The 27,185-nt window shown below is 50.1% G+C and overlaps 8 protein-coding genes; 4 read left to right on the forward strand and 4 right to left on the reverse strand.

Moving 5' to 3' along the window:
* Positions 1–409: 409 nt before the first annotated feature.
* Positions 410–2,159, reverse strand: GSTUM_00005651001 (uncharacterized protein). XM_002837755.2 has 3 exons: positions 1,641–2,159; positions 706–1,586; positions 410–622 (listed from the first exon to the last, which is right to left on the reverse strand). Exons 1-2 carry the CDS (start codon positions 1,815–1,817, stop codon positions 774–776), a joined length of 990 nt encoding a protein of 329 aa, XP_002837801.1. The 5' UTR covers positions 1,818–2,159; the 3' UTR covers positions 410–622; positions 706–773.
* A 288-nt stretch (positions 2,160–2,447) lies between these two features.
* GSTUM_00005652001 (uncharacterized protein) lies at positions 2,448–5,215 on the reverse strand. XM_002837756.2 has 4 exons: positions 4,704–5,215; positions 4,433–4,601; positions 3,770–4,369; positions 2,448–3,708 (listed from the first exon to the last, which is right to left on the reverse strand). The coding sequence occupies exons 1-4, from the start codon at positions 4,748–4,750 to the stop codon at positions 3,166–3,168; spliced, it is 1,359 nt and encodes a 452-aa protein (XP_002837802.1). The 5' UTR covers positions 4,751–5,215; the 3' UTR covers positions 2,448–3,165.
* A 492-nt stretch (positions 5,216–5,707) lies between these two features.
* On the forward strand, positions 5,708–7,124 carry GSTUM_00005653001 (uncharacterized protein). XM_002837757.2 has 5 exons: positions 5,708–5,800; positions 5,863–6,109; positions 6,168–6,250; positions 6,300–6,708; positions 6,780–7,124. Exons 1-5 carry the CDS (start codon positions 5,791–5,793, stop codon positions 7,036–7,038), a joined length of 1,008 nt encoding a protein of 335 aa, XP_002837803.1. The 5' UTR covers positions 5,708–5,790; the 3' UTR covers positions 7,039–7,124.
* Positions 7,125–7,974: 850 nt separating this feature from the next.
* On the forward strand, positions 7,975–9,261 carry GSTUM_00005655001 (uncharacterized protein; the record flags this gene model as incomplete). XM_002837758.2 has 5 exons in its annotated part: positions 7,975–8,036; positions 8,242–8,323; positions 8,364–8,484; positions 8,571–8,671; positions 8,729–9,261. 5 exons carry the CDS (start codon positions 7,975–7,977, stop codon positions 8,822–8,824), a joined length of 462 nt encoding a protein of 153 aa, XP_002837804.1. The 3' UTR covers positions 8,825–9,261.
* Positions 9,262–10,372: 1,111 nt separating this feature from the next.
* On the forward strand, positions 10,373–11,845 carry GSTUM_00005656001 (uncharacterized protein; the record flags this gene model as incomplete). XM_002837759.2 has 2 exons in its annotated part: positions 10,373–11,091; positions 11,166–11,845. Exons 1-2 carry the CDS (start codon positions 10,542–10,544, stop codon positions 11,843–11,845), a joined length of 1,230 nt encoding a protein of 409 aa, XP_002837805.1. The 5' UTR covers positions 10,373–10,541.
* Positions 11,846–12,109: 264 nt separating this feature from the next.
* On the reverse strand, positions 12,110–13,643 carry GSTUM_00005657001 (uncharacterized protein). XM_002837760.2 has 5 exons: positions 13,392–13,643; positions 13,255–13,318; positions 12,902–13,171; positions 12,773–12,864; positions 12,110–12,737 (listed from the first exon to the last, which is right to left on the reverse strand). The coding sequence occupies exons 1-5, from the start codon at positions 13,467–13,469 to the stop codon at positions 12,582–12,584; spliced, it is 660 nt and encodes a 219-aa protein (XP_002837806.1). The 5' UTR covers positions 13,470–13,643; the 3' UTR covers positions 12,110–12,581.
* Positions 13,644–16,436: 2,793 nt separating this feature from the next.
* Positions 16,437–17,960, forward strand: GSTUM_00005658001 (uncharacterized protein; the record flags this gene model as incomplete). XM_002837761.2 has 4 exons in its annotated part: positions 16,437–16,554; positions 16,610–16,890; positions 16,954–17,168; positions 17,220–17,960. The coding sequence occupies exons 1-4, from the start codon at positions 16,517–16,519 to the stop codon at positions 17,958–17,960; spliced, it is 1,275 nt and encodes a 424-aa protein (XP_002837807.1). The 5' UTR covers positions 16,437–16,516.
* An 89-nt stretch (positions 17,961–18,049) lies between these two features.
* GSTUM_00005659001 (uncharacterized protein) lies at positions 18,050–19,170 on the reverse strand (the record flags this gene model as incomplete). XM_002837762.2 has 2 exons in its annotated part: positions 18,050–18,802; positions 18,859–19,170. 2 exons carry the CDS (start codon positions 19,168–19,170, stop codon positions 18,077–18,079), a joined length of 1,038 nt encoding a protein of 345 aa, XP_002837808.1. The 3' UTR covers positions 18,050–18,076.
* Positions 19,171–27,185: the final 8,015 nt, after the last annotated feature.

Raw genomic sequence — 27,185 nt, forward strand, 5'->3', positions numbered from 1 at the left:
TGGTCACTGTGCTCCCTCTACTTGTCGCAATCCAGCAGTCCTTGTATTTTAACTCAAAAGCACAATATTAAGCATTCGTTTAGTTCCCGTTCCCCTTCACCCCTTCAATCCTCTAACCCTTCTATTGCAACACAGCACGTCGATCACGAAAAATCACTCGTAATATATTTTCCTTCTACAAGCGTCTTTCCCTCGCACTATGAAGGAAAAGCAAAAAATTGGAGGACACCACACCATCAAGAAAAAAATCTTCTAGATCGCTTAAGCTAGGCTTATGCCAGTGCTCCGGGGGGGGGGTACAGTACTCTACAATAGACGGAAGACAGAAGATCAAGATAAGATGAAAAAATATTGACCAACAACAAGCCGAAGAAAAAAGTGAAAAAAGTGAAAAACGCCAGAAATGCAATGAGGGATATATAATTTACGGTGATGTCATCTAGGTGTGTGTGTATATATATGGATAGCAGAGAAGAAGGTTATCAGTACCGCATGGGAAATACTATAAACAAGAGAAAAAAAAAATCCTATAACCTCTAAAAAGAAGAAAAAAAGAGGGGGGAGAAGGGATTATGAAATCCCGAGAAACGTCTTCGACCGTTCGTACACAAAGAAGGAAGTCCTGCAAATGCAAACATCGTTAGTAGAACTTAATTTAACCCAAGTCGAGATGGGCACAAGCTGGGAGAGAGGGGTAGAACTCACGCAACCATCGGCACAACCTTCACGTATCCAATCTACCCATCCCCCGACGCATATTAGTCGACTCCCACCTATTTGGAAAGGATGAAAGTAGTACACACCGACAACCCCACAAAAAAACCCCTAGCTCCACCCCCACGCCAAATATCCCTAGTGGTCTCACGCATGCTAACGACCCTGCCATCGCCGACGGCGCCACCGACTTGCATTCTCCTGCGGATGACTTCGAAAGGATAACTCGCCGTCTGGCTAACCATGCCTGCGAAGCCACCAGCGCACAATTCGGCCCATCCCTTCAATTGCTTCTTCTCGCTGTGCTGCTTCGCGCCCTTCTTGGAGAGACTAACGTATCCTCGCTGCCTCAGCCAATCCCCCACGATATCATGAGTGAGGAATGACATGCCAGCATACGGCAGCATACCAAGAACCGTAGGTCCGAAACCGCGATAAAATCCGCTGACACCACCACCACCCCCTTCCCGCCAAAGTCTCTTAGCAATACCCCTCAGCGAGCTCTTCTCCTCCACCCTCGTTTCAAATGCTAGTCGCACGCGTATGACTTCGAGCGGGTAGGTGGCAAACACGCTGACAGTGCCGGCGGCCGCACCGGCAGCCAGGCGCCGCAGCACAGTTTCTTGCTCTGGGGACTTTATCAGATATGCGCGGAACTGCTCGTACGCGACAAACTTGACGGCAGCGTAGGGGAAGATTCGCAGGAGGGTTGCACTGTGGCCACGGAAGAGGCCGGTGTAGCCAGAGGATTTCTGGATAGTGGAGATGGCGCGGAGCACGCCGAAGGGGGTGCTAGTGTACTTCGTGAAAGCAGGGGAGGAGGCTTGGAAGAGGATCTTTACTCGGTCGAGTGGGGCTATTAGGGTTTTGGCCTGTTGTAGTGGAAGTTAGTGGATGGATGGGGGAGTGGAAGGATGGGGATATACAGCGGAACCGGCTATACCGCCGGCTATACCGCTGCGGATAACGTAGTCGAAGCTCTGCTTATTCTCACTGCGGTTGCGGGTGGGTGAGGATGTGCTATGCTGCTGTGGGTGGATAGGAACAGCGGCGTCGGTGCTGGAGGCTCCTCCGGCGGTCCGGAGTGCTGTTGCTTCAGACATTCTTTCTCTTTACTTGTAGTTCTCGTGGTTCTTGCTTTTTCCTCGCTGCTCCCGTGCACAGGCCGAATGGAATAAAATCTGATAGAGAAAGGTAAGAAAAAATGGGGAAAGGGCAAGGGCTTATTTGAACCCGTCGGGGTGACCTCCTTATTGTCGTGGAGAACGGGTATTCGCGGTGTTGGACCGGTCTGTCCGTCTGTCAACCCGATCTTTCCCTCGTGTTCGGCGGGTAACTTATGGCAAATCAGCAGGCGGGCGGGCAGGCGGGCAGTGCCTGAGCTCAGCTATGTTAAAGGGTGTTTCTTTGACACGACAAGTTAGGGGTGGGTAAAAGTCAAAAGGCGAAGAGTGAAGTGAGACAAAAGAATTTCAAATCAACCGGCCCCTCCGTCATAGAAGTAGAACCAAGGTGCTCAACGTATCATAACTGCGAATTTGAGCCTCCTCACACTCACTCATTCACTCACTCGTTCATTCAGAGAAATAGTTTGCAACACCGTACCCACATTCAACACTTGCCTTCTCCGGCGACACAAGCACCCGAGTACAAAGCGACGACTACCGGTACCAGCATGATAATATCAGGGTAGAGGGGATAACTACTTGTACTACTTTTTTTCCCCCTAATAATTTATAATAATGATACAGTATGAGATTGTTTTTAAGTTGGCAGGCTTAAAGAGTCTAATCTGTCCGTCCATTCGTTCCCATAAGGTATAATACCATACCGTTTTGACCTATTTTTTTTCCTTTTTTTTCCTTGAGATATGAAAGAGAAGAAAATAAAAGCACGACCACGCGGCAGAATAAATAGGAAAAAAATAAAATAAAAAAATAGACTACCATACCGCATCGCCATCGCACCTCAGGAGATGAGGATGAGGGTGGAAAGGGAAAGGGTAAATGGTACGGGTATGATGTAAGGAAAATACCTTATAAATCCATCTACAGAAAAAAGAAAAAGAAAAAGAAAAAAAACTCCTGAGTAAGATAATTAGGTAGGGAAGAAATACAGCACTGGAGACTAAACTATGGATAATTATGCCCGAATCTACATGGCATTGCCACCGGGAAAAACACAATGATATGCAGGGAGCAAGAGAGAAGGGGAGGAATTTAGGGTAGCTACCACAAAAGGTATGAAGAGCAGACCGAAGCAATGCTCGGGGGGAGAGAGGTGAAAGATGATACAAAGGAAACTATTCATGGGTAAACTCCGTAACAAGAAAGAAGGACTAGGTTGCGGTTAAGAAAGAAAGAAAAACAAGAAAAAAACAGTGGAGCTGTAATCAGACATCCCTTCCGCCTGCTTTTGACGCCCGCATTCAGCCCAAACCAACTCCATGAATCACGAAGCAAATACCCGAACGTTCATGTCCGCGCTCCCCGTAGCTATCACGCAACGGACATTGATAACCTTTTCTCCCGCCTTTGGAATTCCGTTTGTTTTTGCCTCTCCATTTGTCTGCTCCTTGGCAGGCGCTGGTGCCCATCGAAGACAGGTTGCAAAATGGGAATGGGCTTCATCGACCGTTTTCACACATCGACCGTCCTGTGTCAAGTCCCAGCACCGGATGGTCTTGTCGTCGCTGACCGAGAGAAGGTACTTCCCAGCCGGATGGAAAGCTAACGCCCGGATCCAGTTATCGTGTCCAACAAGCGTTTTCAGGAGCGTGCCCCGCGCGTCCCACAGCTTGATCGTCTTATCGCGAGACCCGGTGGCTATAAATTCTGAAGACGATGTTGCCGGGGGTGGCTTTTTAAGTCCGGCAATTGTCGCCAGGTGTGGATAGGACGATGGCGGTGCGAATACACAGCAATTCACCACATGCTCGTGACCTAGAAATGTGGCTTTGTGTTCGGCGGTGGAGGCATCCCATAGTCGTGTCGTCTGATCAGCTACTCGTCAGCATGTCATTTTGTAATATGTTCATGGCTGTCGCGCATCTAACCTGATCGCCTCCAGCAGATAGTAGCCATCGTCCGTCGTGAGAGGGTTCTACATCCCTAATCCAGTCGGAATGTCCGCTTATTGTCTTGACGCAGTATCCGGTTGCAACTTCCCAAACTCTTAATGTCTTGTCTCTACTCGCCGACACCAGATATTCGCCAGCAGCGCTGGGAATGAACCTGACCGCGCTAACAGAATGATCGTGGCCTGTGAGGGTCCTGATATTCTTATACTCATTATTTGGATCCCATAGCTTGATCGTGAGGTCGCTTGAACAGGACACCAGCAACACCCCCGCCTTGGGTCCCCCAAAGTCAAGGTCTAGAACAGCCTTGGTATGGCCCTTGACTGTTCTCTCCAGCTCTCCAAGCTCCCAATCCCAAATCTTGATGGTCGTATCATCGGAGCCTGAGGCTAGTACCGAGAAAATTGGGTGGAAGGCGACGGAATTGATGGAGTTTCGATGACTAGTGAGGACATGTTTCGCAGGAGCCCGCGGCAGCCAAGATGAAGGATCGACGTTGCGACGGGTGAGCGAGGTAGGGGTTGCTGAATCCAATTCTGATTGTAAGGAGGACAATCGGCTCTCAAGTTCCATTATCTAGACAGCCAAAAATGAATAAACTGCCGGTACGAGGCCAAAGGTGAGTTGATTAGAACAAACCTTTTTCTGCAATCTAAGCACACCTGTCCATTTTTTCTCCAACACGCCTTCGTACTTCTTCATCGTGTTTTGATCTAGAAATTCATCGCCAACACCGAGCTCCTCTCTCAGCGCGGCACCTGTATTCGAGAGCCCAGAAGCGGAAAAGTACGCCAAAATCGCTTTATGGCTGGTTGGTTCGCCGGCCAGTTAGCAAGCTTCCAAAATCGCCATCCATGGGGGAAGTAAGATCAGGGGGAGGGGGAGCGGAAAGCGATAAAGGAGAACATACAGCTCGTCCTTCTGGCGGGGGATAAGATAATTCACTGGAGTGCTCATGACGCAATTCCCCGTGGAGCGGAGAGCATGGGACAACTGGCAAGGAGTAAAAGCGAATGATTCGGTGAACGAGTTTGGGTGAGTAGTTGTTGAGGTTTGGCGATAGAGCCGCTAGCAGGTGTTTACAGTGCAGAGAAGCTGAGGTACGGGGAAGTTGTGGATAGGGATGAGAAGGAGGGATGGGTGGGTAGACTAGATGGACGGATGGAGACAGGGAGCGGGAGGCTCGGCGGGCTGTATACTAGGAATTACCGTATGTGTATGCGGGTTAAGAAGTCGGAATTATGCAGCAGCGAAAAGCTTAGTACAAGTATGAGGGAGAGCCGGTGGCCAGCAAATGAGGTGAGGTGGGGTCCTGTCCCTTCTCGCCTTTCGGGTTTAGAGGAAGGGCCAGAGGGAGACCAGCGAAGAAAGTTCTGCAATATCTTGATGGGTAGAACTATTGGAGGATTTCCTTTCGGGGTGCTAGCGATTTTGTTGATGATGGGTCACAGCTACATCTTACAGGTGCAGCATTTGAGGAGCATGATGAGATACCATGCAGAACGCACGGGGGTGTATATATGAACACGACCAAAGATAATTAGGAGACAATTTCCCAGCACTTTGCCCATCAAGGGTTGAGGAAAAAAACCGAGCCATTTTATCCGGTCCCCTCACCTCCCTTCCGTATACCCCATAACCCCATCTCTCCTAAATTTGTTGCGTTTCCGTAGAGCCCGAGACCGAGATATGATGGCGGGACTCTACCCGAGGTACCGGTACTGCGAGTGACGTGAAAGCTGTCATGGGGCTTCTCCAAACGGACAGTACTCATACCATACCGGTCTTGCACTCGACAGCCTGGTCCGGGTAACCCCGAGGTCTAAATGGTCCCAGTAGCTGCTGCCGCTCCTTGCACTTGGATTGTATGATGCCCTGTAATCTGTCGGTTCCTTCGCCTTATCTACCGTAGTCCTCAAACCTTCGTTCGGCGCCCGCAAGTTGTGAAATAACTTTCTCCCCTTCCACAGCTACAATAATTCACATCCACATCCAAAATGTCACAGCGTATGCATCCCAAGCCTCCGCTACAAGGCCTATGGACCAGCCATTCTAATCGTGGGATCTAGCTGCAAACCAATTTGAGCTCTCTGGCCCCCCAGAAGATGTAATCTCTTCCCTCACCTTTTCCCCGAATAACCCCTCACGTCTCCTTGTCTCCTCCTGGGATAGGAATGTCCATCTTTACGACACAAATGCTGGCCTGAATGGCTCGAAACTGACTGCATTCCCTCATGCAGCGTCGGTACTAGACTGTTGTTTTGGCGAGACGGACAGCAATGTGTTTTCTGCTGGACTAGATTGGCAGGTTCAACAGTGAGGTCCCCTCCTTAATACCAGCGGGCTTATATTTACCGGTGGAAACGATGTGCAGACTCGATCCTGAGACCGGTAGAGGGAACACCCTAGCTACACACGAAAACGCAGTAAAATCCATTTGCTACAATGCGGAAACTAGTGCCTCTCCCTTCTCCCATTTTGAGCTTCACCAACTAATTGCTCGTAGAATCTCTCTTGAGCGGCTCTTGGGATCAGTCAATTAAACAGATCGATCCTAGGTCCCTAGAGTCTACCAGCTCCCACGCCCAACCACATAAAATATTCTCATTGTCGACAATTTCACATATACTAGTTGTTGCCATGTCGTCCCGCTCGGTCTACCTCTACGATCTACGCAATATGTCCTCCCCGTGGCAGCGCCGTGAGAGCTCTCTCAAGTTTATGACCCGCACGGTACGCTGTATGCCCAATGCCCAAGGTTACGCGAGTAGTAGCATCGAAGGAAGAGTAGCTGTAGAGTTCTTTGATCCGAGCGACGAGAGTCAAAAGCGAAAATATGCTTTCAAGTGTCATAGGTCTACAGACGGTGGTGTGGATGTGATATATCCTGTGAATGCGTTGGCATTTCATCCGATGTGAGTTTCTTCTTCTCCTTCCCCCTATTTTTTCATTCTCATTTTCGAGGTTGGTAGAGCTAATTGGATAGTTATGGAACATTCGCATCTGGCGGCGGCGATGGGGTCGTTAGCCTTTGGGACGGAATGGCCAAGCGTCGATTAAGGCAATATCAGAGATATCCTGCCAGTATCGCCGGGCTCTCGTTCAGTAACAACGGAAAACACCTCGCCATTGGGACCAGTAGTGGGTTTGAAGATGGCAAAGATGATGGAGCTTGTCCTCCCGAGTCCGTCAAGATCATCGTTAGAGAGCTCCAGGAGGGGGAAGGGAAGGGGAAGGGTCAGTAGTGGTGGTACGGGTGTTATGGCTAGAGCGGTTTGGTTATTATACTATACTGTATTATAGACCGAACAGAGAGTCTTTGTTCTTCTATCATCCGAAGCCCTGTTCTCCAGGCTAAAGCTGGCATAATACCGCACTCCATTCAAAAGGGGTGGGCGTGTACGGTACTGTACAGTACCTGTAATTTCTGGGATAGCGATAACGGGCCTTGCTGTCACAGTCTGCCCAATAGTCTACCAATATATGACACTGAGAGCAGGTTTGAAGGGAAAAATGACAAATTTTAAAAACGGGTGCTACAAATTTAACTCGACAGGTAACAGTTCAATGAACAGCCTCCAAAATATGACACTCCTATATAAGTATCGTAGTTTCCGCTTCCTGTGTGGTCCTATCCTATGGGTATGATATATACCATCGAAGATAGAGTAGGGTAAGACCCAAACCCAGCATTAATGCCCCGGTCGTACAAATCCTGCCAAAAATCTCACACTACGTCATACCACCCCTCCGCCGGACAACGTTTCCCCTTTGCACTTCCCCTCGCATCTCAACAAATCCTCTAATTTACCGGTATCCCACCCCATCTGTCCATCACCCCTTAGCACTCGAGTTCCCCGTACCCTGCAGCCTTCAGCCTGACTAATCTATGAATAAAATCACCTGACATCCACCCACCAACCCCACCAACTTGGAACGGTGACGAAGGGAAACCCAACCCAAATCCAAACCGCTCAAGGAAGAAATAGGAACCAACCAACCCCAATCCCAAAGGGTGAGAAAAAAAAAAAAAAAAAAAAGCTCAGTAGTCTACCGTGACAACCCCGTCCATCTTCATACCACAGTACACACTACACACTACTCGTACATCCCATTCACCCATCAATCAATCGGTCAATCAATCAACCGACAGACAGACCCCTCCTCCTCCATCGGTAAACATGCAAACCCAGACGATGATAATTATCGGCGCAACAACACTCGTAACGCTGGGTGGTGGTGAGTCCTTTTCCTTTCCTGCCTTGTTCTAGGTGATTGGCGGGGTTGTTATCCCTCTTCCTATCATCATCAGCCCCACCACCGCACTCTAATGAACGTACCGGTATACTGACGTTGTTACTAGTTTGTGAATCCCCCCCCGTTTCCCCCCCCCCATTCCCTCGCTCTTCCGGAGGTTGGGGGAATAGCACAAGGCTAATGTGGAACAGACGCGATCTACTTCGACTACAAACGGCGCAACGACCCGACCTTCCGCAAAGCCCTCCGCCGGTCAGCGAAGAAGCACCTAAAGTCACAAAAAGCACAAGCCGAAGCCGCAAACGCTGAGCAGCGACGTATGTTGATCCACGCCGTGGCCGAAGCTCAGGCGGCGGGTTTCCCGACGGACGTGGAGGACAAGGAGGCTTATTTCATGCGTGAGGTTGCGGAGGGGGAGGGATTGTGTCAGGAAGGTATGAACCCTCGCCCCCAAAGGGGGTTCTGCGCGAGGGAGAAGGAGAGAGGGGAAGCTGATCGCGGAGCGCGAGGGGGGGAGTAGAGGATAGGGCGTTGGATGCCGCTCTTTGCTTTTACAAAGCTTTGAAGGTGTACCCTCAACCGAAGGATTTGATATCGATTTATGATAAGACTGTGCCGAAAGTACCCCACCCCCCCACCCCCCCGTTCTTCTTCCAAGGGTGATGCTAAGAGAAGCAGAACGTACTCGACATCCTGGCCGAAATGATCGCTACAGATGGGAGTATTCCTGTCGGGGGGATGTCCCCCCCTGGTAGCACTACTGGTGTTGAATAGTTACTATATCGCACCATCCTCTCCAATCACCCACCCTCCCCTTTCCCTCCCTCTGTTACACTCCTATACACATCATATATACAGCAGCCGGTGGTCAGCTGGACGTGCAGACGGACAAGCAAGGCTGGAATTGGCGGTGGCGGAAACGCGAGGGAAAAGCGAAAATCTACACCACAAAAAGTAAACTGTATTCTCTGGGTTACATTTTGCGTTCATTCATTCTCATTTTTTTCATTTTTTTCCGTTCACGTTTCGGTTTTCTGTCCCAATAAGGGAGGTTGGTTTATGCTTTCCCCTTCTCTGCTCTTTTATCACTTCTTGTTCGGATTTTTTTTTTTTCCTCCCCCCCTGCTTCGGGGGTGGTGTGGGATGGTTGGGAGCAGGTGATTGTAAATAATGCAGCTACTCGCGAAAATTAGAAAGCCTGTGAAGATCAATCACATGATACAACTGTTATAGTCAAATTTCGATGCTGCAATCGCAGTATCATGTCAGTATTAAAGCAACAGCATCTCATCCCACACGGTTGCCGGTAAGACATATAAAAGATAAAAAGCGAAAGGGTATCCATTAAAACTCCCCTCACCAAACAATAAAATCTCGATAGCAGTCACAAAAAATCACTTGCCTTCCTTCCCACCTACACCCCGCCAACCCCCCTCGGCACGATGCCCAAAACCCCACTAATAGCCAACATGCTCTCCCGATGCTCTTCCCTAGCCCTCTCCAGTTCCCCCTCCTTAATCCCGGTCCAGCGGACCAGCGTTGCGATCTCCCTCCCGAGGCGCTGCGTCTCTTCCTGATTGCGGGAGGTGCTCCATACTTCGTACAGCTACCCCCCCCCCCACTCTAGGTTAGCCACCTATCTTATACCGGTCCGCGGAAAGGGGGGATATATACCCAAGCCCACATCTCATACTCCCTTGTCAATCGTGAGGTTTCGTCCAGGGAGGATTGTAGGGCCGTCGTTAGGCGCGAGGTAAAGGGTGCCCAGTCATGTCGAGGGAGGGGGGCTAGAAGGTTGTCCGTTGAGGAGGGGGTGGTGGTAGTGGCGGTGGAGGAGGAGGCTGGGGGGGGAGATGGGGAGGTGGAGATGGAGATGTGTGGTTGGGGTTGGGGTTGGGGTGGGGGGGTCTGGATTGGGTGGGGGGGAGGGTCGTCGTGAGGGCGTTTTTTGGTGGTGGTTGTTGACATTATTATCGATAAGGGTATTACTGTGGTACCGGTAGTGGTAGTGGTATCATAGTGGTACTACAGCGTGCTCGAGTACCAGTGGTGGTGGTGGTGGTGGTGGTGTGGATGGGGTGGGATGGGATGGGAAAAAGGTACAAGTACGGTTCGGTGGATGGCAACCAGATTTACAGTAAGTCAGGCATGACTTCACATTACTGGATAGCCTGGAATGTAACTTGACTTGTACTACTTGATCAGGCTGGGAGTTCGTAATACGGTATCGTAGTCAGCTGTACTCCCTCGGTCTTTTGGCTAGGATAAGTTACCGATATGTTATCACAGCCTACTATTGCCCATCTCCCAGTACTCGAGTAAGCCATCCCCAACCCTACTACACCACCCTTCCTCCTCTGCCCCTCCTTCCTTCCTTCTTCCCACTTTCATACATAAAAGGCCCACACTCCAACCCTTATTCCTCCACCAACCACAACCACAACTACCCCGACAACAACAAACCCCACCACACACAAAACCACAGGCGCAAATGCAGTGCTCAATCTGCACTCTCGACAAGCCCACAATAACCTGCGTCTCCTGCGCCCGCATCACTCTCTGGAAGCAACGCTACGACCTCCTCCTGCGAACCACCGCGCGTGACGCCCTGTCCGACAAGATACATGAGCACCTTGAGTCGCCGAGCGGACAGACGGCAACCCAGCAGCGCGAATCCGCCCAACTCAAACTGACGCTCCACGAGATCCGCGGCCGAAAGGCCTCTCTCGCCACGGCGCGGGAAGCAGCCGTGGTCCGTGTGGAAGAGCTCCGGCGTGAGAACGAGCGCAGGCGGGCGGTGCTGGAGGGAGCTATGGGACTGCGGGATCAGCTGGAAGCGGAGGTGTCGAGCGTTCAGCGCGAGACGAAACGCCGGATTAGCAGGAGCAAGACGTTGCATGGGAGGATCGCGGAGGCGCGTGGGTACCTTTGTCGTGAGGCGGCGGGATTGTATGGACTTCGACAGAAGCGGCGGAAAAGTGGGAGGGTGGAATACGTTATTGGCGGGGTGGCTATACCGAATTACCTCACAGATCTAAACAGTGCGTCCTTCCCCCCCTTCCTCCTCCAGAGGAAGATGGAAAAAGCTAGCTAGCTAACGAAAGAATATGTATAGCACACCCCCACCAACAAATAGCAACCTCCCTCTCCCACCTATCCCACCTCCTCCTCCTAACAGCACACTACCTCTCCCTAAAACTCCCCAACGAAATACTCCTACCCACACAATCTCACCCCTTCACACAAATCCGCGGAACCCTGAACGCCCGGCACACAGTAACCCGCCCACTCTCGCTCCCAGCACCCCTCTCTACCCTCTCCCGCGACAACCCGGCCTCCCACACGAAGTTCATAGAGGGCATATCCCTCCTCGCTATCAACATAGCATACACCTGCTTCACCCAGGGTCTCGAAATCAACGACGTGGACGCCGTGTGCGCGCCCGGGGCGAATCTCTGGTCCTTGTTGGTGAGTAGGGACACCCCCGTACCCGCTTTCGGCAGGATGAGTCACGGGAGCTGTCTGGGGAACTTGGCGACGGCGGGCAGGATGGCGGGTATGGCAAGGTTTCGGGTCGGGTTCAAGAGTGTTGTGGAGAAGGTCAGGAACACGTTGCAGGGCGAGACGATTGTGGCGGACTGGGATCTTGTGGGGGATGTTCTCGGCGGCGGTAGGAATGCCGCCGCTGGGGGGGGCACCGACAGGGAAGTCGACGGGGAGGATGGAGGCAAAGGTGGCAGGGAGGGAAGAATGCCCGGGTGGACTAGGATCAGAGCTCCCGGTGAGGAGAGGTAGTTTTTATCGTTCACCTTACGGCGTTTATGGAAAAGAGAGAAGAAGAAGAAAAACCCCATTTATATCATACATGCATACATACTACTCGAGTAGATACATATACCCTACAAGTGCTATCCACCTCATATCATACACACACACAACCCAACACCGCTCACTCACTCACCCACCAAAGACCCTCCACAGCATGATTTTTCTACTATCCAGCATAGGACCTAGCACAAGACCACTTTGCCAGCATACCTTGGCCTTTTTGTTGAGTGATTGTGGCGAAAAACGTGTTATTACCGCGATATCCCAAACATGTTATATATCCCCCCCGCCCTACCATCCATTTACCAATAACGTAGAAACCATGAGAAAAAATGGAAGGAAATAATAAGAAAGAATAGAGTTAAGCTATGCCGTGAGATTGATCGACAGACCTGGAGCGGAGAGGGGGAGAGAGAGAGATAGCGCGTTCACGACTACAATGAGCTACGTTTTGGTGGAAAAGAAAGAGGGAAAAAAGAGAAAAGGGAACGGGACATGAAAATTAAAGAGAAAGAGAAAGAGAAAGAGAAAAAAATATTCCAAAGCGGGCGTAACCAATCTAATCCACACCGCCACCCAGCTCATTCTCCCGTCCCTACAAAACAGCTGGTTTCAGAGCTCCCCCCCCCATTCAAAGAAAAGAAGAAAAGAAAGAAAGAAAAAAGGACCCCTCTCCCGCAGTGCACCCATCGTATTATCACAACTAACAAGCACACCCCTCCTTAGCCCTGGCCCCATCCTCCAAACTAACCGCCATTCCCACTCCTCCCTCCCCACCAGCACCACCGCCCGCACCAGCACCGCCCCCTCTCCCACTCCCTCCAAGCCCCCCCGCTCCACCCCTAGGCCTCAGCGTATTCTCAGGAATGGCATTGGCAATAGCCTCGAAAACACTCTGCACATTCTCCCCAGTCTTAGCGGACGTCTCGTAGAATAGCAATCCCTCCTCATCCGCATAAGCCCTCGCTTCCGCCGTGAGCACCGCCCTACTGCTCCCCGCATCCCCACCATCCACATCACCACCATCGCCAGCGGTAGTAGCGGCAAGGTCGAGTTTGTTCCCGACCAGAGCGATGACGATGCCAGGGCTTGCCTGGCGCTGCAGCTCGCTGACCCAATGCTTGGCCTTTGTGAGAGAGGTGGGCTTCGTGATGTCGTAGACCACCAGCGCGGTCTGGGCGTTGCGGTAGTACATTGGTGCGAGGGAGGCGAAGCGTTCCTGTCCCGCTGTGTCCCAGATTTCGAACTTTATGGTGCGGCTTGGAAGGGTACACCTTTGGGTCAGGAAGGCGGCTGCTCGGGTACCGTTCGTTAGCGATGTTTGCCGCGAGAGCGGCCGGGGGAAGGAAGGTAGGAAGGAAGAGGGGAGTAGTCACCGCCAATCGTGGGCTCCTTATTCTCCTGGAAATCATCGTTCACGAAGCGAAGGACTAGTGATGACTTGTAAACTGTTAGAAGAAGAAGAAAAAAACCTAATCGGCCAGATGGCCTGAGATGAACGATAAGCACACACCTTCCCGACTGCAGCCTCTCCCAAAAGCACAAGCTTAACGCTACTGGATAACTTGGGTGCTTCGTCGCGTGATGCCATAAGTTACCCGTAGTTGTTTATCTGTTTCTCGCGTTTTTTTTTCTTTTTCGTTCCCCGTTTTTGATGTTGTTAGTTTGGTTGGTTGGGGAGGATGGATGGATGGAGCTTTGAAGAAGTACCGCAAGTTTACGGAGAGAGAAATAGAATACCATTAGGGTTGCGGTATGATACGACCGTGCGTTGCGTTGCCCATGTACCGCTTGCCTTTGTCGGGTTTGTTAAGAATGACAGATACCGGACATCAGGCATCCACTCTGTGGCGGTTGGTGAGTCTTAGTTGTGGCTTGAGGACAAGTAATACAATACTATTGTTCATTGTGCAAGTACAATAACTGAACACATAATTTCAAGTTACCGGTAGTGCCTCATAGTGAAGTTCCCGTTTGTTTCGTGCCACTACCGCATCTGTTTGTAGTCACAGCGAGGTTCATAAAAATTGTCATACAAGGTTAATAATGAACAGAAAACAACAAAATACCGGTATAGAATCCCCCCAATAGGGATCAGCGGTCCAAGGACTCACCGTATTAATGAAACCAATGACTGAATCTTGAGACGCTAGAACGAACCGCGTCCTTTTTTTTTCTGACAATTCACAACTTTACTCCCTAGTCGGCAGTACCTGTGCTCGAGTATATATTGCCCTCCCTCTCTGCACCATCATGATATTTATCACTCGGTGCTACCAACTCGAGTATGATGATACCTTGTCAAAGATGCCTAGTTACCCGAGTGCATACGGAGTACTGAGTAGTTGGTCCCTGTTATGGGCACGCCCGGGCAAATCGGAGTCACTCACAAAGGGATGACGTCCATGAACACGACTGTTATTGCACACCGCCAGACTCCAGCCTGCGCTATGCAATAGTAGTCGCCTTCACAAACGTCACCCCATCATGACCAGAGCCCAGCTCAACGCCTCCCCTCCTCCCTCCTTTTGCAGCAAGGTATTCAGGCATCCACCCATCAAAAGAACGTGGCCCAGTGTCAAGCCCACCAGGCCCGCAGCAAAACCCTCTCGAAGTCACCATTTGTATCTTACGAGTAGAGCGCAGTATAGAAGCCGCGCAATTCCATCTAAAGCCCCTCTTCTTTTCAAAAACTCCCCGGCGAGACCGGAGTAAGCACTGCCCCTGACCGCATCCGTACAGCACACAACCAACCCTTCTACAAGAAACTTACACCGAGTGTCATCTGATGACGTGTTCCAACGTCGTGGGGGAGAGTGAGGGAGTGGAGTTTCTGGACGGATAGCTATCATATCATACATGCGGAATGAGAAGATTGTCGAAACTAACGGGAGGAGGTTTGAAGCGAGTGAATGAGTTTGGCCCGTTTACGTGTGTTTGTATATCGGTATCATGCATGTAATTTTTTGCTTGAGATGCATTTCGGACTGGCGAACGAGTGATGATCTGTGAATACTCCTTTTCATAGCATGTTGAACTTGAGAGGGCATGATGGATGGAAAAAGCTCCCTGATTATTTTAATATCTCTTTATCCTAGGAAAAGATTTTGTTCGGTTGGAATCATGCACCGGATTCAGTGTATTTCATAAATCTTTGTTATAATACCAAAGTCTAACGCCAGGTCGCTATCGGATATAATTCTATCGTTCATATAAATTTAAGAAACAATTATGATACTTCACCAGGATGGGGGATCTCATTGGTATCCACTGTACTCGAGCACCGGTAGCCCGTATCAAAAAACTGCGCGAAATCGTCAACTTCGCTGCGGACAGGGACCAAACTCATATCTAGATCGGGCGAATCCATAAACCAACTTCTTACGGCCTCTTCCTCTCGCGCCTCATTTGCCCCCTACTGGTAATTGAATATTTATGCCCAGCTAACCCACCTGTCAGTCTTATTGCTCTATGGTGTCTACTCACAGGCAAGGAGTTTGACTTTTCCTTGTAGCCCAAGGAATCAAACCACAGGCTGGCGTGTAGCTCATAGACGCCGTATACAAGCACCGTAGAGTAGATGTAGCACATATCTATTTGTGCCGGCGAATTGATCTCCTCAAAATTGGGATTGACGACTTAGACTCTCAATGAGCCAAAAGCGCCAAGCATATATCCAAGTTCCTCTTGCTCTCTCAGCAGCGTGTGCACTCGTAGAGGTAGCGGTGGTTGCGGCTTTTTTCTGTCCTTTGCATGGCTTAGTAATGTGCGGGGACTTTGTACGGGGTAAACTTATTCTGTGTCATCTAAGGGGTCCCGGAACCAACCGTTACCGAACTGAAACAAAGCTGAGTTGACACTCGGGCACAATTCTCAAAATTGGAATCCTGCCTGAACTATGGGCAGAACTGGTTTGTCCCTCCACGATACATATCCTGGTGTGTTTGTACCTACTACTGTACGAGTACTTCAATCGGGGTTTTTTTTTTTTTTACCAATTCGCCGGTTGTCTGTTAGGGTACTGTAAGTACTTGCTTGGTAGTCTAGAGATCCTCGGGTTGTTATCTTTCAGAACTGGTGTTCCGGGAAGAATACGAGTACTGGTATGTTGGTGTCTGAATCTTTTTGCCGGTGGTTATGGATAACGTTTTGCGGCAGATTCGCGGTACTGTACAGTACACACATTACTCGTCCATCATCCATCCTACAATATTATGATAATAAGACTCCTGACGTCCAATCGGGACTAGCGCTGCCCCATCGATCTACTGTAGGTACCGCATTCGAAGATCAACCGTCGGGCAGCAGGCCATTTTGCCTGGAAAGGGGTGGCATCTTGGCAACAGGGGATCACAAGTACCGGTGCCGTGACAAGTACCGGTACTTGGGCGGAAAACCCCCTTTCCGAGAGTGAGCTCACTTCTGGATTCGCGACCACCCGAGGGAGAGAGGGGGAACCTCGCTCAGTGTTTTTGTGACGGATTGACCGTAATAGAGGTGCTCGTTCGTCGACGCCATATTCTCGGGGGTGAATTTTCATTGCTTGTTCCTTCCTGCCCGAGATTTCGTGGACATATAAACTCATTCCTTCTTCCCTACTTTCTTGGTGACAACAAACGCGACTTAAAGATAGTGATCATGCCTCCTCCAGCTCACGGATATGAATTTGGCGGGCCGTAAGTTTGCTTCTTCCTTGGTTAATTGGTATGTTCTGTTGCTGATGATTCGTAGTTTGGGGGCCTTTGCTATTTCACTTGCTGCACCAGCAGCCACATATGCTCTTTACTTTGTCTGCAATGAAGATGGGTGCCCGAGTAGTTCATTCTTACGAGATCCGGTTGGGAATATTGCTTCGAAATGGCCGGGACTGTCGGGAGCATTCGACTGGGGCGTTACGAAGCACTACTTTCTCTGGTATTTCGCCTTGGCAATTATGTACTTTGTCCTTCCGGGGAAGATAGGGGATGGTGTTGTGTTGAGCAATGGGAGGAGGTTGAAGTACAAGTTTAGCGGTATGTTTGCTTTTCTCGGAGGAGGGGCAGGGTGAAGATTGAATAGGGGACTTATTGTTGCAGGCTCTGCTTCTCTCTTGACTGTTTTTGCGTACTGTGGATTCATGACCTACAAGGAGGGATTCCAGTGGCCATTCTGGGCATACATTTGGGATAACCAGCTCCAGCTCATGACTGCTGCCTTGATATCCTCTATTATTCTTGCATTCTACTGCTACATCTCTTCTTTCTTTACCGGGGAGCTTTTGGCGAACGACACTGGAAATTTTATTTACGATGTGCATCCCCCTTTCACTTCATTCCCATGTTTCAAACTAACAAAAATGTAGTGGTTCCTCGGCCGCCCTCTCAACCCGCGTATCGGCAGTTTTGACATCAAAGTTTTCAGCGAACTCCGACCCGGCATGATCCTCTGGCCAATCCTAAACTTTGCCTTCATGGCCCACCAATACAACACTCATGGCAAAATCACCGATAGCATGATCCTCGTCAATGCTTTCCACTTATGGTACGTCTGTGACGCACTCCACAATGAGCCAGCGGTCCTCACGACAATGGACGTGACCACCGATGGTTTCGGATTCATGCTTTCATTCGGAGACTTGATGTGGCTGCCATTCAACTACTCTCTTCAATCCCGATACCTCGCCATGCACCCTTTCGAACTCGGCCTTCTAGGTGTCGTCGGGGTTCTGGCTGTTCAGGGATTGGGCTACTGGATCTTCAGGAGAGCTAATCGTGAAAAGCACGACTTTAGGACTGATCCTAACGATCCCAAGCTGGCTCATATCAAGTACATCGAGACCAAGAGTGGATCAAGGTTGATGATCACTGGCTGGTGGGGTATCGCTAGACATATCAACTACTTGGGGGACTGGATCATGGCTTGGGCGTGGTGTCTGCCGACAGGATATAGAGGCCCTCTCAGCTACTTCTACGTCGTCTACTTTGCCATTCTGCTCCTTCATCGGGACCGCAGGGACGAGGCTAAGTGCAAGCTCAAGTACGGAGCGGACTGGAAGAGGTATACGGACCTTGTCCCATCAAGGATTGTCCCGGGGATCTATTGAAGGGTTGTGTGTGATTTGTAGTAAGGTAGATAACGGGTTGTAATACACAGACTTTTCTAGCGATTATAATGGCAAAGAGAATATGCCCGTTTGTTGAGTGAGAAGTAGGGGTCTATTCAAGGATCTACAACACCGATTCTACTTGTCCCCTCTCCCACATCCTCATTTCCACCCCCGCCTCTCCCTCCCCTTCTACCTCTTCCACCTTTCCCACCACCACCCCTCCCCATCTTGACATGCCCCTTCCCAACCGGCATCCTCCCCCCCCTGACCTCCTGTGGCAGTTCCTTCACAACGCTGCCCCCCTCCCACAGCACACCCAAGCTCTTACTCACCACCCTCTCAACAAACTCCAACCCAAGCCTCCCCAACTCATCACCGGCAGTAAGCACGACCCCATTTTCACTAATCCAAAACTCGACACCACCCTCCCTCCTTGCCCTCCCCACGTCCACATAGAAGAGCACCTGCGCGTCCGCCCTCATCCCACTCTTCACGCCAATCTCGCCCGTGGCGAGGTGGATGTGGGTGCGCCCCATGCGGGATAGGTACCCGCAGGCTAGTATCGCCTCGTACGCGGGGTAGAATGTGCCGTGAACGGCGCAAGTGATGTTGGGTGGGAGTGGGGTAAGGAGGGTGCTAGTGTTGGTGAGGGGGAGGGAGTGGCCTTGGGTTGCGCGGATAAGGTAGGTATGTGGGTCTTCCGCTGTCGCAGCCGGCTCGGTAGCCGTAGCGGTAGCGGCGGTGGGGGTGAGGGAGAAGCGCTGCTTGTCGTTCTCGGAAACGACTTGGCGGAGCTTTTCGAATGTTAGGCTCATTTTGCGGAATTTTGGGAGTTGGAGCTGGCCGACTGTTAGCGCTAGCACGGGAGGGGGAAGGGATGCGGAGTGGGAGGAACCAATTCGCCGACGTTGGCGTACCCGTCGTCTTGCAGTGCCAGGCCTTCTTTAACCGCGCCGTGGCGGAGGGTGTAGCTTAGTGCTTTGGAGATTGTGCGGATTTCGGAGGCGGGGTTTGGAGGTCGGCTTGCACCGTTGCCGCTGCCGGCGGGGGCGCGGGGGGTGGTTGTTGACATTTGTTTTAGGACGAAAGGGAGCGCTCGGGTTGGTATTGCTATTGAGGCTGCAGCAGCAGCTGGTAATATTGTTGTGGTTGGTATGAGTGCAGATTGGATGGTGGATGCGAAGAAGAGACGAGGTGTGGTGGGCATGCTGGGCTGTAAAATCCTACCGGTAGCCTCCTGGGTGCGTCACACATGGGTTTTGCGCTCCTGTTGAGTCTCCGACGGGCTTTCCTTGGCGCGGAAGTGGTTAGACGGCGCTTACTATGATACGATACGGTAGCATGCTTTTGTAGCGCCATCGCATAAGGCCACCCCTCCCCGCAACCACAACAAATTTCGCTAGCATTATTGTTGCCCCCCGCCCCCTACCTGCTCCTCTGTTTTGTCAAGGCGGCTTGGAACATATCCGGGGGAAATCGAGGTGGCATTTCAGAGGTTAAAAAACGGATTGATGGCCGAGAGCTTGAATCTGGTGAAATGCTCGAGTTGCCAATCTCGTCACTACAAATTCTGTGACGGAGCTATATTTGCGTCGACGCGTTGGATGAATTCCCCAGAGAGCATCGATCGAAGTTTTTCAGATCATTGGTGCGGATTACTCAAGAATCACCCTGCACTCCGCTATTCCTGACAGGTCGGTCACACATTCAGGAGGAGAGAAAGAGGTATTTTATCATGAGCGTGGAGATATCTAATCAGGAGGTTGAGCGATGATGCACAGCCTGAGGCGATGGACCGGGTTTTAAGAGGGGAGATACTGAGGGCCATCCCTGAAAGTATTTCTGGAATGCAACTTTATGTGGGAATATCGTGACATTTCATAGATTTATTCTCAAGCCATCTCCTGACATCTTTCTGGATTTCTGCTACTTTCGTTAAGTGTTAACGCAATCTTAGCACAGTCAACCATTTCCCGGAGGAGAAAAACACTTAGTCTGGTGACTAATGGCATGAGAATGGGTGATGCCTATGCTGCAACCCTCGAGCGGATTCGGGCACAGGATGGGAAAACAACGTTCGCTACCGCCAATCTGTGCCTCCCTGTACAGCATCTTCCGGCATTCTTCCATCCGTACTTATATCCGATCTTCCACTTTGCACGCCCGGTCTCCGACAGTGCGCGGCACTTACTAGTTATGCCTTCCATTACTGTATTGTGGATAGTTGGGATCGCGCCGTAAATTATAGCTGTAAGGCGCGATACCTGAAATCGGTGCCCACACTATAAAATTTGATGCCGGGTAGTGGTGTCTCTTGCCAAGGTGGTTCATGCAGCGGGAGGTGCTGATAAATTGATTTTCCTTATGATAAGCGGATTTTAGACCACCAACCTGTAGGGGTTAGAGGATTGTTAAGCCAAAGAATTAAAGATAAGGCTTTGGTAGCGTGTAAAGGGGATTTTGTGCGGGAGGGCACTGCTGAGGAAGATCTAAGTTGGATCTACGATGTTCGCGTTCGCATCATAGTGCTGCGGCTTAGCTATGTATTCAAAACCTTAAATGGGCTTTCGTTTCCTCCTCCCTCGCAATGTGTAAATCATTCCCCACTCTCACATCTCCATTGGGGTATAGAGTTTTTTACACCACCGTGGTTAACAGCGTCTGGTGATTTTACGGCAAGTTGCCGTACTACGCGGTATCTTATTAAATCTTTACAGTGTTATACAATTACACTGTGGGAACCCATTGGGAGGGTAAAATGGTACGGATGACATTATGTGACCAAAAAGTCTCCCATCTCATCTGGCTTCTTGGCTAGAGGTCCTGCATCCCTGGATGTCAGAGTTTACGAAGCAGGATGGGGGCTGCGTCGTGGTTAGAGTAGCACATCTGGGGGTAGTGATTCCTTTCTACGTGTTGGATGTTCCCATCCAGCATACCACAAGCAGCACCGGAGAGATGTCTACACGCCGTGGCGTGACGCTTAGAAAGGGGCTTTCGTGCTTCGTATTTAGGTGGCCTGTCTATTTCCTGGAACGCTAGGCACTCGTGCCCGCACACTTGTCTCCCTTTTACCAGGAGCTAGAACGCACCTATGATTATAGTCGAGTGATGTTTCGTGACTTCAATCTTTCCGTGTAGTCTTTTGTTTCTTCTGTCGAAGAGAGAATAGAGTAGAACCGACATCCCGGGATCAACTACTGTAGTAACCCCAGCTGAGGAAATGTGCGAGTTATCACAATGCCAACCCGGATCAACATGGCCTGATACCTGTATGACTGTGGCGGCTATGCTCCCAGCTCTGGCTAGATGATGATGTTCGTTCCCTGGGCCCTCTCGCTCTTGGGATGGTACCTTTTCTCCTTCGTGCTTTTGCCATGATTGTAATTTTTGACATTTTCCCTCCCTGTTTTGGCTGTGAACAAACCTCCCCCCTCTGAATAGGCTGGGCTCGGGGGCGAGCAATGGAAGGGGGCATCATCGCAACTCTGCTCATGTACCTTCCTTCTCCTTCCCCATTCGTCGTGGTATTTCTCATTCCCGTATTTCCAACAAAGCTAACCGCACAGGGTCTGCCCGATGGGTCCTGGTTTTATAACTCTTCTTGCACGGGTATTCTCGCCACTAAAGTGAGCTTCAGGGACATCTGCATACCCACACCGGCATATTACTGGCGATTGTCGGGGGATTGATAAACGGCATTGCGTGGAGGTAGCGACGGAAAGGCGACCATGGGGGGGGACAAGTGGGGCGGGAGAGAACCCAAGTGTTGCTGGTGGAGCAAGTCAAGTTTTGCTCGATGATCGGAGGTCCTGCGTCGCTAGCAATCGAAATTTACGAAGCGGAACAAGGTTGCGTCGCAGCTGGGGTAGCGTGGTAATCACTCTCCTCTCGTTTCGTTGGGTATCCTCATCCGGCGTATGATACAACAAGCTGTATCGGGGAGATGGCTTACAGTCACTCGTCGGAAGTGTTCGTGACACATGTTTCACATTCCTAAGCTGCCCTTGTCAAAATCCTCAACTCGCGCAATTGATCGTGATTTTTTCCCTGCACCCTTTAGCAAAAGGCGCCTGTCCAAACCAACTAATCCACGTCTCGTCCTCATTCTTCTTCTTAGTAGTAGGTAATAGGTCTGGGGATGTCAGTAGCGAAAAAATGAACTCCAAAAATATTCAGAAGAGACGTGACAGCAACTGGGGGGGTCTGAAGGTTTCATCTCCTTCTGCCTCCAGAGAATTGCCCTAGTTTCCTGAACTATCGGATAGCCTTGGACAATAGATATAAGAAAAATTTCCTGGTCCGGCCATGTGAGCGACTATCACTTTAAATTTCTCTTCTTTCCGAACACCTGGTCTCCTCTTGGGGCTCTTGATAAATACCGGTAGCGATAGCAGTATAGTGAGCGGGATCGAATCGGAATTGATCATTATGGAGGGTCCATAGGAGAGGTACTGCCATAAACTTCATTTCCTTATTCGGAACCCACTAAGCCAATAGCAGAGATAGGAGCAGATATAAAACGTAAAATCATCCTGATCCTTCCATGGATATTGCTTGTATATCTTTTCCCCCATGCGTGTTCTTATTTCCTAGGCTACTGCTATGGCGGCAAAGGAAAGACAAGCCCGGAAAACCCTTCCTATAAATCACAAGAACCCCAGAACGAATGGAACCACCTACAACCCTCCTGGGATAATTGCTGGTGACCACAACTCACTATGTTCCTTCAACTCTAGGATCTCCTGAGCGATCGGTAACACCGCACAAGTAGATAGCGTAGTTTCCTTTGATTTCTCCGTTGTTCTCGCAGGCTGATCGTTGACAACTCTCAAGCTCGAGACCCCACCATCCGCCCCACTTCCGGGGGCACTATTGCTCAACCACAAGGTCTCGGATCGTGGGCACTTCTGCCGGGTCGCTGTAGCATCTAAATCCCTCTCGTTTCCCCCACCTACTTTTGCTATCCCGTCAGTCCACCATACCCCCCAGCCCAGAAACAATCTCCATTTAGTGTCCACTTCGGTGGTGTAGGTGGTTCTACACCACGTTGCGGGTGGAAAATATTGACTTCCCACCCATTGAACCAAGTATCCGTGGGGGGCTGAGCTGCACACCCCCCTACCAAGACTGCTACTCTGCTTCAGGTCACCTCCAAAAACTCAGCACGTTCTCCCAGAGCCCAAAGGTAATCCCGTCAGCCACAGCCCAATAGAAAGTACAACGGAGATCCCAAATTTGGTATTAGAGGCCCTAGAGCGTGTCGACAAAAATTACAGTGGACCATTCCTACTCCCTAGAATAACATTTGAGACCGGGGGCCAGATAACTTTAGGCTGTTCGAATTGGGAGGACAGTGTCGATTTACCGCTTGTGAAGATACTCCTTCTGTCTTGGAAAACTATGCTGCTTGCTTGTTCATTGGCAAGCGTGATAGACATCTCGCGAAAGTTACGACATATGCATGCGGGGAGGCGGATTTGGACACAGAGGTGGGCGAGGGACTAATCACCCCATCACCCTTGGCTTATCATATATTCAGGCAAGATATCGTATTAATTCAGTGTTCCCAACCGCCTCGGGCGTCCCGGGCAGGGTGGGTAAGGGCTGCAGTGCATGGTGTCCGTCTTTCACAAACGCCGCTATCCTAGGGGCTGACGCCCCGGCCCTAAGGGCTCATGATAATATTGTGATAGAACAAAATTTAATGGCATCTCCCGGCGGGTATCTGTAGGGCCCGGTCATTATCATACCCATAGGGCCTGCCCGGCCGTCCCGGGCAGCTGCCTGAACGGACGGACTTGATGTTTAGGTTCACTGTAGGGAGGTTTCACACGGTCGAGGCAAGGTGGCTTGAGAGGACGGGAGATGTTGTACGAGAGAAGCGAAGGAGCGAAGAAGAGAAAAAAATAGGTGAGAAGAAAAATTACAGAGCTAGAACATTCGGCTAGCACATCCCGGTACGTACGCAATGGTGCGGATATTTCCAACACTCATGTGACTGAAGTCGAGCGATACATCGTGACTTAGTCAGCGAGGTTGTAACCATTTATTTCTTTTGTCAAAGGTAGAATAGAGTAGAATTAGCGCCTAGAGGTGCACCGTTGCAGTAACCCCTAACTAAGGAAATATACAGCTATTTCCAGCACAGGTTAACACAGTCTGACATCGATATGGGCTTTGGTGGCACTTCTAGACTCCGTCTAGGTGATGATGTTTGCTCTTAGAGTCCTCATCGTTGGGGCGGCTCTTTTTGTCCTTCGTACTTTTTTCTACTTGTAATTTTTGGTATTCGTTAATCCTCTTGCGGTCATGGATGGACCTCCCCCTCTCAATATTCCAGTTCGCCGGCAGGAAATGAAAGAGAATCGTATAACATTATACTACATATCTAGCTCATCGCAGCTTCACTCATGCCCCTTCTATCTTCTCCATTACTTATGGCATTTCTCTTCCAAGGTATTTCCGACTCAAAACCAGCCGCAAGAGCGCCCAGTATCCCCCCTGTAGGCTTAGTTACTATATCCCTTCCTGCACACAGACTCTCAGCACTAGAAGAAGCCCCAGGAACCCCTGTACGTCCCTGCCATTTCCGGGGGCTGTCGGGGAATTACTCGGCGAGCTGTGTAGAGGGAGTGTGGGAAGAGTCACGAAGAGGTTGATCCCCTGGCAGACAGAAAGGCAGTCACTGAAAGCTCTCGAGCAGAGAAAGTGAGCAGGAAAAAGCAAACAAGTTGAAAATAAAGAAAAGAAGCATTAGGTCTTAAAATAGAAAATATCGCGCTTCTAAATGTTTCGACTCCAATTGCTGAATGTCATCCCGCTTACGCCTCTTCGTCTGCAGCAGGGAAAGCGAAGCTCTCTTCAGCCCGGAACACGATGTGCTATTTCCCTCCCTGTGTTTGGTGCTTAAACTCGCAGACTTCCGTTCCTCCGTGCCGTTCGATTCCGGGGATTCAGTTTACAATGTCGGTCCCAATGTTATTGTGTACTAGTACAAGTCCGGGGCTGTTGGGAGTGAGAGCACTGTTGGCGAGTCCACCAATTTGGTCCCTTGTTGTTAGGCGCATCTGGATTACTTCAATCTAAGCTCGGGCCAGGCTTTATTGGGTTCGGCCCGGGGCTCGGCTAGACTACCTAGTAAACGCAAGAGCCAAAATCGCCGGTGGCGGTAGAGGAATGAGCAAGCTCAGCCTCAGAAAGGTGATGAAAAAATATTTAAATATGGACAAGGTTCAGTTGTGGCTCAACCCGATACTTTTGTGGCTCAACCCGTATTCGAACTTCAATTCCAAAGGGGCCATCCGTGCAATGTCCCGGGTAACAGAGTACCACTGATAAATGGGTGGTGCTGCCAGGTCGCTCCTTTGGACTTGTATCATACTTGTAGCTCAATCACGGAGTATCACTCTGTTTAAATTTTAAAAGTTGGTTTAGATGATTCCCACCGGACCGGCTCAAAAAAGCATTTCTTAGGCAGGTACTCTTATGGCGTAAACTTGAGCATAATTATTGCAATATTAAAAATTTTATAATATAGATGTGCGTTCGACAACCGGTGGCAAACTGAGATTTTTCTAATTGCCCATAGCTATTATTCCATCGTACCACGGATTCAAAAAAAAATCATATAGTCTAGTATCATAGCATAAAAATGAGGTTAGGCATAAAGTGGTGGTGTGGTGGATAACTGTCGTAAAGTTTGGGTAGTAGTGAGACAATGGAGAAGCAGGGCCCTGAAAGGATCTCCATTTCCTCTTGTCTTGGTCAACTTGGAACAATAGTTGATGGATTAAGTTCCTGGCATCCACTACAAGTATTGTGCCGTATAATATATCCATCGAGGGGTTACCGGTACTCTCTGGGGTCTTGCTGGGCGGTGGAGAGCTGGAGTTTTCGGACAAGATGGTTGCTAAATTTACTCACCACTGATCTTGACCAAAACCAACATCAACCCCCTTGCGCTATGATAGATAGACCCTTGCACAGCTGAGAGTACGAATACAGTACTCGTACAGCCCCGCTCGCAAAATCCGCGGACAAGTAAATTAATACTTTTGTTGCCGCCAAGATATGGACACATTATGATACCTCATTTTCCCCCAAGGCTTCGCGAACGGGCGTGCACAGTACTGGGGTACGGTACCGGGGCTGCTAGGCAGCAGTACGAGTACTGTACTGTACCGCCTTCTGTTTTCCCTGCACATTCTCGGCATTCTATCACCCTAACGAGCAGTAAAGTTGTCGCTTACCGTACTGTGTGCATCCCGCATTGATCTACCACTACTTCTGAGCCTCGGTCAGGTTTTAGTTGGCATGGAAATAATTGGACGGTGTTTACCCTTCTACTCCTATCATAAACCCCCAGCTTCCCCCAAGCAAAACAAATTCCATCACCACCGGCAGCTCTCTCCTTTCTCCTCGCTTTCGTTAACATAGCGAGCGCCATGAATAACTTGGAGTCTCGACAGCCAAACCCTTCCCACATCAACTGCGGTAATGTGAACGATAGTTACAACAACACCTGGAACAACTGCGACTTCACGGTGACCGACGAGAAGTGCCAGATTCTGGAATGGCTATCTCCATTAGCTCCTCAGAAAAGGCATCGAGATGTTAGAGAATCTCAGGCGGAGGGGGTAGGCGATTGGCTTCTACAAAAAGACGAGTTTGTAAATTGGCGCACTGGTGAGGATGGGGTGGTTAGCCCTGTCTTGCTTTGCTATGGGGATCCCGGGGTTGGCAAGACACATCTCAGGTATGAGAAAAAAGCATATACTGGGGCAAATGGGGGAGACTAAATAGTGATGTTTGTGGGTAGTTCTTTAGTTATCGAAACACTGCGCCATCAAAGTGGTGGGAAACCGGCCGCCGTCGCGTATCTGTACTGCGACTTCCACGCCCACAAAGAGCAATCCACGGCTTACATGTTAGGCGCAATCCTCAAGCAAGTCGTAAGCGGCTTGGAACATATTCCGAAGGAAATTGGGACGGCATTTCGGAAGTCAAAAAAACAAATCGGAGGTCGAGAGCTTGGGTCTAGTGAAACGCTGGAGTTACTAATCTCGTCGCTGCGAACCCTGCAACGGAGCTATATTTGCATCGACGCGTTGGATGAGTTTCCCAGAGAGCATCGACCAGAGTTTTTTAGATCATTGGTGCGGATTACTCAAGAATCACCCTGCACTCGGCTATTCCTGACAGGTCGGCCACACATTCGGG

This window comes from Tuber melanosporum (genome assembly GCF_000151645.1).
Source record: "Tuber melanosporum whole genome shotgun sequence assembly, scaffold_2, strain Mel28".
NCBI lineage: Eukaryota > Fungi > Ascomycota > Pezizomycetes > Pezizales > Tuberaceae > Tuber > Tuber melanosporum.

What these genes read in the sequence shown, in the direction of transcription:
- GSTUM_00005651001 (XM_002837755.2), bottom strand. Translation starts at nt 1,817, where the DNA reads ATGTCTGAAGCAACAGCACTCCGGACCGCCGGAGGAGCCTCCAGCACC. An exon ending in GCGGTATAGCCGGTTCCGCT is followed by an intron (nt 1,587 to 1,640) that starts GTATATCCCCAT and finishes CCACTACAACAG; the next exon opens with GCCAAAACCCTAATAGCCCC.
- GSTUM_00005652001 (XM_002837756.2), bottom strand. Translation starts at nt 4,750, where the DNA reads ATGAGCACTCCAGTGAATTATCTTATCCCCCGCCAGAAGGACGAGCT. An exon ending in CCCCGCCAGAAGGACGAGCT is followed by an intron (nt 4,602 to 4,703) that starts GTATGTTCTCCT and finishes CGAACCAACCAG; the next exon opens with CCATAAAGCGATTTTGGCGT. An exon ending in TATCTGCTGGAGGCGATCAG is followed by an intron (nt 3,709 to 3,769) that starts GTTAGATGCGCG and finishes GTAGCTGATCAG; the next exon opens with ACGACACGACTATGGGATGC.
- GSTUM_00005653001 (XM_002837757.2), top strand. An exon ending in CTAGATTGGCAGGTTCAACA is followed by an intron (nt 6,110 to 6,167) that starts GTGAGGTCCCCT and finishes AACGATGTGCAG; the next exon opens with ACTCGATCCTGAGACCGGTA. An exon ending in GCGTTGGCATTTCATCCGAT is followed by an intron (nt 6,709 to 6,779) that starts GTGAGTTTCTTC and finishes CTAATTGGATAG; the next exon opens with TTATGGAACATTCGCATCTG.
- GSTUM_00005657001 (XM_002837760.2), bottom strand. Translation starts at nt 13,469, where the DNA reads ATGGCATCACGCGACGAAGCACCCAAGTTATCCAGTAGCGTTAAGCTT. An exon ending in TAAGGAGCCCACGATTGGCG is followed by an intron (nt 13,172 to 13,254) that starts GTGACTACTCCC and finishes GTACCCGAGCAG; the next exon opens with CCGCCTTCCTGACCCAAAGG. An exon ending in GACTGGGGAGAATGTGCAGA is followed by an intron (nt 12,738 to 12,772) that starts GTGTTTTCGAGG and finishes GCCATTCCTGAG; the next exon opens with AATACGCTGAGGCCTAGGGG.